The 10,032-nt window shown below is 38.7% G+C and overlaps 1 protein-coding gene across 3 annotated transcripts in view; it reads right to left on the reverse strand.

Moving 5' to 3' along the window:
• trpm7 (transient receptor potential cation channel, subfamily M, member 7) overlaps window positions 1-9,677 on the reverse strand; it is a 71,435-nt gene extending 61,758 nt beyond the window's left edge. The window contains exon 1 of one of the 3 annotated variants that reach the window (XM_041791320.1): window positions 9,223-9,535. In XM_041791320.1, the coding sequence (XP_041647254.1) occupies window positions 9,223-9,225 (3 nt within the window). In that variant the 5' untranslated portion in view covers window positions 9,226-9,535. Of the gene's footprint in view, window positions 1-9,222 lie in introns of all 3 variants that reach the window. The other 2 variants (XM_041791328.1, XM_041791337.1) reach the window with 2 other exon arrangements.
• Window positions 9,678-10,032: the final 355 nt, after the last annotated feature.

Here is a 10,032-nt window from a genome sequence, read left to right on the forward strand (position 1 = left end):
GAAGAAACTGTGTTGAATTTGACCTTGTGGAATTTAATTGATGACACCTTTGCTTGACTGAAGTAATCAGTAAGCACATACACATGCATGTAAACATTAACCTGTGGGAGGGTTGAAGAGAGTGTTAACATCTAGAACATTAGACACATAATGTTTACTAGCTTACAATAGGATCCTGTATCAAATTAATTGTGTTTGATTTTGACAGTTTGAGTGTTTATTACTTTACAGGTCAACTAAACAACTATCATTTGTGTTCAACCGAATTTGAAATAACCAGTGGCCTAAGAAGATCCCGTGTTATAAGTATACTGGAAATTGACAGCAGAAATTTCAGTAAGATGTTTTAGACAACAGATAAAATCTTGCACAATGTTAATGTTTGCTATGAGCTTAATCAAACAAAGCAAACTGCTGCCTAGGTAACATTTATAAATCATGTTTGATGTGATATTGTACAGCTGGTCTCTGACTCCCCTTTGCTCCTTGGTATATTGAATTAATGACGTGATCAGTGTCTGAAATTAAATTCTCTCTATTATGACTCAGCAGAACCTGCAGAAGTGATGTTACACCAGAAAAAGAAAACAAACAAAAGCAACTAAGAAGAAAATTAAACACTGGTTTCTTATCCTGACCCAACTTGATCAAACAAAGCATTAATAAAACAGATAAAGGAGGACTCTGCCCTGCTAACCTGTTACCATGGTACCTGGGAATGTCAGGCAACAAAAGGACTTGAGCACTTTAGAGACCCTGCCAAACGCACACACTTCCTCACCCCCTCCCTCTTCCTCTCCTGCTTCTTTCTCTAAACTCCAGGTTTTATGATTACCCTGTTCCTGTAGGAAATCTAAACCAACACCTTTCCATCTCTCCTGAGGTCAGTCATTGTGGATGCTATGAACTTCATTAATGGGCAAGTGTGTGTGTGTGTGTTTATGCTCATCGGCACCAACATGAATAGAAAGAGACAAGCTAGAGTCTCAGACTACCGTCACTGCCTCTACACACAAAATCCAGACACTCTGAGTACAGAGACCTTGCCAGCTGAGCTCTTCCTTCCCCCTCCTTCTTGTTCCAACAGTGAACTAAGGCTGGCTGGTCAACCCGCCATTCCTCTGGCCCTGTCTGATGAAATACAGGGTTGAGATAACATGTGGCTTGGCAATTCTATTATCCATTAGACAGAGTAGAGGATATGGGGTCAACGCTGCAGTCAACGAAGAGAGTGGTTCTCAGAGAACCAGCAAGAGACCAATGAAATTTCTCCCTGATTAACTTTGAAAACTGAGTATAGGCAGTTACCAAAAATCAAATCTCAATATTTTTAAACCGATAGGTAAAACACAACATATTTTTCTTGTAAAGAAATGAAAAAAATAAAGTCAGCTCTAATTTAAATCCACAGGGGCCAAATGTAAGGCAGGAAAAATGTCAATATGTACATGAGAAATGACAAAAATAAAGCCCCTGTCTTTGTAGGGGGAAATAATTCTTAATATGATATGATAATTCTTAAAATGTGTAAAGGCAGGATGTGGCTTGCAAGGGGTTTCACAGTGGCAAGAGAAGATAAGACTTCAGGTTTGGGTTTAATGAAAAAACTGGGCTTGGATTTACCAAAAAAATGATATGAATACAGCAGCAAGATGTCTATTCATACTGAGTGTTGTTATAGATTCGATACCGAGAATAAGCATTGAACCCCTGGTACACTGCTATAGCTATAAGCATAAACACAAAAGTAGGGCATCCTCCACGGTACAGTGAGCTAAAGCTCTGTCATGGCTTTTTTTCCATGCTATAACCTTAATTCCTCCCCACTGTTTCTCTTTGCATTAGCTCACATCACAGGGGAGCTGCAGTAGTCCTGCACAGACCAGAGAGTTATTACAAGTCTGATTATAGACCAGCGTTTCTCAAACTTCTTTCTATCAGTGTGCCCTTAAGTATTTGAAAAAAATCATAAGTCGCCCCAGTCAAAATGTACAGACAAAAAAACAACATTTGATAACCCTATGACTGCTTGGGGATTCATGTAGTAAAAGAATTAACAAGATAAATCTCTAATAACTCTCTTTAAGCAATTAAAATGTCAATATTTTTACTGAATGGCTGTGTAGACCTTAAAACCACACTTGCCAAACTTAATTTAAAAGTCCCTGCATGATTCTTGCACAGTGCTTACTGACATTCATTTACTGACCCAGCACATGGCTTCAGGAAGAAGGCATATGAAACGAGTCTGATTATTTACACTGGGACAGCTAATGCCCCGACACCCTGGTTGGGAAATTCTGATTGTAGACGTAGGGGTTGTTCATTTCTGAGCCGTTATCAATTACATCTAAACAGAATTGGAGTAATTTATGAGGAGATCACAGGAAAAGTGATCATCAAGATTTTTTTCTGAAAAGTAAAAAAGGTGAATAATCTCTGGTTCTGTGGATGTTTTATAGTTTCTAGGTTTTATGACAATAATTTTACTCTGTTTCGTTTTCACTGATGTTTGATTGGACAGTGGATGTGATGGTCTTGTTAATGCCAGGAGTGTCTCATGGCAAATTTATCTCACCAAACTAACCTGACTTAATTCACCACCCGGCAGAGTTTCTAACAGATGTAACCATTTTTGTTTCAAAGCCACCTTTGTTGTATTTTTTCTTTGGATGTGCATGGATGAATATTTGTGGGGCAAAAAAAGGACACACATTTTTAACAGAAAATGAATGAGTTCCAACTTGGTACCAACAAGGAGGCTCAGAAAAAAAGTAACCTTAAGGACTCACAAAAATCTAACTTGCATCTCAGCAGCACACAATTCTGGCAAGTGCTACCATTGAATTATCTGCCAAATCATTTGACTTTTGCACAGGATTTCATTTTTTGATGGTGTCAAAGCAAGTCAGATCTGGCTTTTTATTAGCTCCACTACAACCATCTTTATCAATCTGTCACCCTTGCCACATCTTACAGTAGTTTATTTCGGCCTATAAAACAGATACATTTACAGAATGGTTCATTAGGGTCTTCTGATAAAACTCCTGGAAAGCTGCACGTAGCAGTGGAGTCAGTTCATGCAGTCATGAGACCAAAGTATGATGGCTCTCTAGTTCTCACACTTGTAACCCCGGGGCAGAGCTCTGAGAGGCTGCACAGCATGGGCTGATAACATGCTGACATGCCACCCCGAGTCCTGCCTCCAAGCAGTACTATAACCTAGCAATGTAAAGCATGTGATGATGGCTCTTCTTCTCAACATCTGGTGCTCGCGGTAATGTGAGCCTATGAAAACTGAGGTTATACCTGTTTAAGAGCAAGAGATAGAAGGAGAGGGGGTGCCAAGTTACTGCTTCAAAACTGCTCTGTTAAAATAACAAAGAGCATGTCTTCTTAAAGAATTACAAACGCATACCTCACATTTCATATGTCAGACAATAACTGCATCACACAATATCAAACATACTGCCACACACAAGTCAGATGCATCCGTAATCAGGAGCTACAGCTCTGCAGAGTGAGTTTGGAGGGGGGGGATCAGGTGGAGAGGAACTACAGGGGAGCCCTCCATTCATAAAATCAACAAACTGAGAGTGTGACCAATCTTATTGTGAAACCGTTCAGGGTCAATGGAAAAACTTTATCGGTCATCGTCAAAAGGGCAAGTGTGCGGTGCAAATGGATTAGAAGCGTGAGATAAGAGAGGTCTGTGAGGCATGCCACTGTTACTCAGCAGGCTGAAACACACTAACCATTACACAAACACACACACGTTAGCTCAAACACTGACTCTACTTGGCAACATTCAGTGATGCAAGCCCCTTTTCTACCAACCCACAAAGCACTATAGCCTGAGCCAGTGACCGGTTCACCCATCCACTGTTACATAAAAGTTTGTTGGTGCCAAAATAAACCTCACAACACAGATCAAATAATTTGGCTTTAAATCAGTTTGCTATTATGAAATCAGAGTAGCTGCACAGGAGTTTCTCTCATCATCCAGGGGTAAGCCGGGGCATGTGATCAGCACAGGCGTGCACTGTGGGAAGTAAAGCAGGAGACAGGCAACAGTTGTCCTGGTGTCTAGCAAAATCAAAGAATGCACAGCAGGGAGCATATCAATACTGTACATTTATATTAGGGTAATGATATTTTCCTCATCTTGCATGCCACAACATGGTGAATGACATATACCCGAGTGTTCAGTTTGAGTGAAATGGACAATGAATGTCACTACCTTCTTGGTTATCATATCCAGATTAAAAACTATTTGTTCTTATCTCTCTTCATAGCAGCAATAATGCCAACATTCAGATATACAATTGGGCTTAATCCCCATGCACCCTTTGCCCCTACCATTTAGCCCACTCCCTACGATTTGCATGTTCACACCCAGGGCTAATGTGTCTTGATGCCTGCTGGAATGGAGAGGTAGGGATAAGTGTGATCTCAAACTGCGACTTTCCAGAGTCACATTTCAAGCCAAGTGGTATGAGAAACATCCCAAAATGCCTTGCAAACCATCAGCAAGATATAAAACTATGACAATATAATAATAGTAATATTTTCATTTAGTTTCAATGCATGATGGTCCTTTTGATTTGAAACAAATAAACATAAACTTTGTGTGTATTGTAGGGGTGGGTAAAAATATCGATTAATCGATGCATCGCAATATTTCCTCCCCCAATTCAATATCGATTCAGCAAATCCTCTGAATCGATTCACCTCCTGGCCAGTGGGGGTCGTTGTGCGTTTGATTCACATTGTATGGACGGAGGCCGCACTCGACCAAACAACAACCAACCATAACCATGTTATGTGAGGTTTATCACAATTTCCAAGAAGACAGAAATATTATTTAAGTTTACATGCACTTTATTTTTTCAGTGTTTATACAGAACTGTCATGTTTTTTTTACTTTTGTACTCCATATGCACAAATAAGTTACTATTGTGCAGATTTTTATTTTCAGATGTTTTATTGCTCAAAAATGTGAGGTGACTTACCAAATATGTTCACATGGGCATGAAAATGATTATTAAAAAATTGTCAACAGGCTAATTGTGCATTTTTACTTCTTACTGAATCGACACTGAAGCATTTAAATCAATATCGAATCGAATCGCAACCTAAAGAATCTAAATCATATGAATCGTGAGGTTCTTAACAATACCCAGCCCTAGTGTATTGTTAGGGTAAATACGCGATTTGGAGATAGTGTTTTTTTTTTTTAATTACCGCTGAACTCCAATAGTACTCATGTTATCATGACACTGTTAGACAGAAAAGAGTGTCTGTTCATTTACATTAGCTCTATAAACGTCAGAACCCAGTGTGATAGTACAATATGGACCAAACTCTAACAGTGTTTAATTAATTTACAATAATGTTTCAAACAGTTTCCTATTACTCTGAGTATCAGTAAATATATAAGGGGTGTCCAAACTATGGCCTGTGGGCCAACTGTGGCACTTGGTCCTTTTGAATTAGCTTCCAAGAAATCCATTAAAAAAGGCCCACATAAGAACATAAAACTTCACTATATTTCTTAGTTTGACTAGGAATGCACAATATTGGGGTTTATTTATGTAGTTTAGACCTAACACTTCAGTCTTTGAAACACAGTTTAAAGAAGAACAAAGAAACATACTTTAGTTTCTAGAACACACTAAAGTTTAAGTTAAAAGGATGAACACAGTCTGTTGTTCCTGCCAAAAGTAAAAAACAATTGATGAATACAAACAAAAGGATCCCAGCAGCAAATAGCAGCACAAACTGAGCTCATTTGCTCCTGTCTGATCTCAGAGTCTGATTTCTAAATCATACTACTCTAATCATCTTCAAGCATCACACTTCTGTAAAGTTAGTCAGCTTCCTGCAGTTTGCTCTTGTTTTGTGTCTGAATGTGGAGATGAACCATCAGCATCCTTCTCTGTGATTGGCTGTTTGCTTTGGTAGACATTAATGAGAGCTGTAATTTAGGCTGTTTTGGGGTTTTTTTCCAAGTACATTCATTGACTAAGCATATATTTTGGTTACATGTTGGTTTTGGAGATGTAACAAACATATTATATATTGTGCTACAGGTTTTTGTTCTGTGCTACAAGACTGTCAACCTCTGTAGCACCAGTGCTATGGGCAAAAAAAGTTAACGTACAGCCCTGAATAACAAAAGAGACTGTGGACATAAAAACAATGCCAGCAAGAATGCAAGCTGTTATCAAGGCCAAAGGAGGCCATACAAAATATTACATTTTTTGGTTATTATGTGTGAAAAATGACTAGTTGTTTCAGTTTATTTGCCAAATAAACAACAATAACATTTTTAGTTTTAAACAAGTTTTTGAAGATTTCTAAAATATTTATGTTTTCTCGTTTTTATGACAGGTGGACTAATAAATTTATTTATTAGTTTGATGTACAAAAACACTTAAACTAATACAGTGAATCACAAATAATCATAAAGTCATCAGTTGGCGCAGTTGAACATAGAAGGCCTGGATTTAAGATTTTTCATTGTGGATTCAAAAATTCTCATGCTAACTAAATTTGCACTATAAATTTGCAGAAAACCTTAACGCTCTCTTTCCCAATTCAGTTCAGACTTACAGAACAACATATTGCCTAACGTCCAATCAATGAAGATCACAGATCTCATCCTTCAAGATTAGAAGGGAGGGAAAGTAGTCAGGATTTCTCCCAGAATAAAATAAACCAGAGTCCAAGCTGGCATGTACTTGAAGCAGTCCAATTAACTCAAGAATGCAAAGCTTGATAATAAATCCACACACTATCCAGCATATGAAGATGCTATGTAGAGACATTCATACACAAAACATCATAATCACAAGGAAAGAGGTAAATTTTACAAGCTTCATATTGACACAAAAGGATAAACTAGTTTCTGTAGTAAAAACCTGCACTGTGTTCATTTCAACACCCACTGTGGACAAAGCAGGCTGTTTAATTTTTTTTCTTATGTTTCTCTGTATTTTTAAAAGCACTGTTTTATTACTCCTCATGACTTCTACACTGCAACAGGGGTGGCGGGTAGGTATTAGGGGATTTTGGTTTTTCAGGGCAAATGCAGATTATTAGTATTTTGAGAGACCAAAAACAACATCTGGAACCGATTTGCATTTATTTTAATTTACAAAATATACTTACTGTAGCAAAAGTAAAGCTGCATAATCAAAAAATGAAGGAAAATAAACAACGTAGCCCTACCTCTACCAGCATAAGAAATAGCACAGAGTGACAAAATAGCATTTAGATTGTTTCGTGTGAAGCACATTTGATGAGACTTTGGAGAGTGAAAAACACACCAGAGGGGAAGACGCACCGTGCAGTAAAGCCAAAGTAGCGCAATCTTTGATTAATTAATTTTACTGATTATCAGTAAGATAAATTGCCGATATCGATAATCATATGTGTAGGTAAAAATGAATTTACTTCTTTTCTGCATATCTGACATTGCCAAAAAAAAATCCAATATCCCGCATTTAAAAGAACAACATAGAAACTGTCTTCCTTATTTCTGTAGCTCATATGTGATTTGAGTCCATCAGCAGCCAAAGACTTCACATGAGCTTTAAGCATAAACTTAATTCTTCATCTATTAGCATCACTAACACCAAACATTGCAATTTGTTAATCAATTTGCATCAGTTTTATTACTAAAAATGCATGACACTATCTCATACATGATTATTATTTTGTACAATTTAATGAAAGCTCTCATGTTACAGGTTTATTTTACATTACCAAGGTTTTCTAATCTCATATACTTTTCTGATATTCATTTTCAAACATTACAAGCACTTTTAATACAATACAATACTATACAAGAACTTTATTTATCCCCGAAGGGAAATTCAATCGTCTGGGAGTCTCATCTGTTTACTTTAGAAAACTTTTACTTTTATTTTAAGGACTAATAATATCAAAATGTACCAAAGCTTAAAAAAAAAACTACAGGTGAGTATGAAAGGAAGAAAACTGCAAGAAAAGTCCTGAACACTTTCTGAAATGTGCAAATATGGTGGCAATGTTTGAGTACAGTCTTGTTGTCAATGTATTTGTGCAATTTGAAGAATGTGCAAGAGTCTGCCTGCAATTTCTGGACATTAAAAACAATGCATTACCCCAATTGGGTGCCTAAGACTTCTATTTTCTGTTGCCCTGGCACTGAAACAGGTATCAATATTGTTTGATGTTGTATCACAGTTTACAATCTGTGTATCGTGACATCTCTATCACAGTCTAATCGGTATTTAGCCTTTGTGAGCCAGCTCTTACCCACTGTGTACTAACAAGGCAGTGTGGTCAAACATGACTCACATCTTCTGGCTACAAGTCCTCTCCTCTTTCCATTCATTCTGAGCTCCTCAGCCTGCTAGACCAGAGAAGGACCAGACAGGAAATTCAGGGGGAAACTCACAGACCTTACTCGTCACGGAGAGGAAGAGGAGAAATTACAACCTAAAAACACTAATGTTGTCTCACACTGTCTGCAGAAGGCCTTTCACATTTACCCCCAGTAATAAGCAAACAGCCGGACTGAGTGTGCGTACAGAGGTCAAACAAAAGGGCTGAGATGATAAAGGCACTATTTAAACATCGTTTAAGTTTACTGAATAAAGAGCATTCAATTTGAGCAGACTTGGCAGCCACTCAAGGTGGCATTGACGTGTTACTGGCAACAACAGTGAGCCTTGTCCAACATCTGAGACAGCTGGCAGAAATGTGTCTTAAACAAGCTCCAGCTGCTCCTCTGAGCTTCACTTTTATCTATGTTGAGTCTATGAGACTGTGTGGTGAAGAGGAGCTCTGTCTCGGTGTCCTGTGCCAAAGAAACCGCTGCTAACATCAGCCAGCTACCGCAGCTGCTGCCTTAGCTAGTTAGCTTAGGTTGAGTACCTAGCGAGCTAGCTATTTAGCCTGCTAACGTGACGCCCGTGTGTGATTTGAGGGTTTTGTTGCAAGACAGTGAGTCACCGTGTACATTTGGCTTATTACGTCCGAGTGTTTTAGCTGTACAGCCACGCAGTTAACAAACACAGCAAAATGTCACCAGGGTCCGTGCAGGGTACTTGACAGACAGGAGCCAGCATGCCACTCTAAACCCCCCGATCAGTCACGACGGTGCTGAGCGCTAATTTCCAGGACTGTAACATCAAAAGGAAAACAGCTATCTACAAAAAGAGGACCACTCACCATTCTCTTCACCGTTGAGACTCAGGAAGAGCTGTGTCGTGGCTTTTATCCATCTATCGGCGGTGCTCTCGGTTAGCCTTGGAAGGAAAGCCCGGTGGACGTTGGAGAGATCCGCTTCGGCTGCAGCTCCAACGGAAGGTTGCTTTTTCATAATTGTGCGACTACAGACTGACGCTACATGACGAGCCGGCTGAGTCAGCCTGCACACTGTCACATGGCCGAGGCGGAGCCAGCGGCCACATGTGCGCTTTGTTTTAGCTCCTGGTGAAAGACGGACGCCTTTGTGCAACTTCCCTCTGGAGCTGATTTTGATTATAAAACCCTTATTCTCTGTAATACAGAAAAAAAAGACCGCACGGGTCATTTTCAGGGACTACTTTCTGGCCTGTTAGATGAGCAAGTGCTGTAATGACTTTCCTATTTTATCTGACATAAGGCGACGTTTCAGATTGTACGGAAGCTCTAATCGGACATATATTGTTACTATTTTTTGCACAATTGTATGTGATAACAAGTAAACACCTCTTATTCTCTCAAGATCTCGAATTTTCCCTTGGGATAAATAAAGTATCTATCTGTCTGTCTGCCTATCTAGCTATCTAGCTATCTATCTGTCGAGGGAACAACTTAATTTCTTTAAATTTTAGAAAAACAAATAAACTCTTTTCTGGTGCACAATATTATTTGCATGAAATCGAAGTGATATCGACAGATATTAATTTGAAAATGTAAGTATTGTATCGGCAGATAGAAACATTACTGCTGACATTTACAACCGATAAATTTACTATAAAAATCTGTCTATAGCCT

Source organism: Cheilinus undulatus, linkage group 1 (assembly GCF_018320785.1).
Source record: "Cheilinus undulatus linkage group 1, ASM1832078v1, whole genome shotgun sequence".
Lineage (NCBI taxonomy): Eukaryota > Metazoa > Chordata > Actinopteri > Labriformes > Labridae > Cheilinus > Cheilinus undulatus.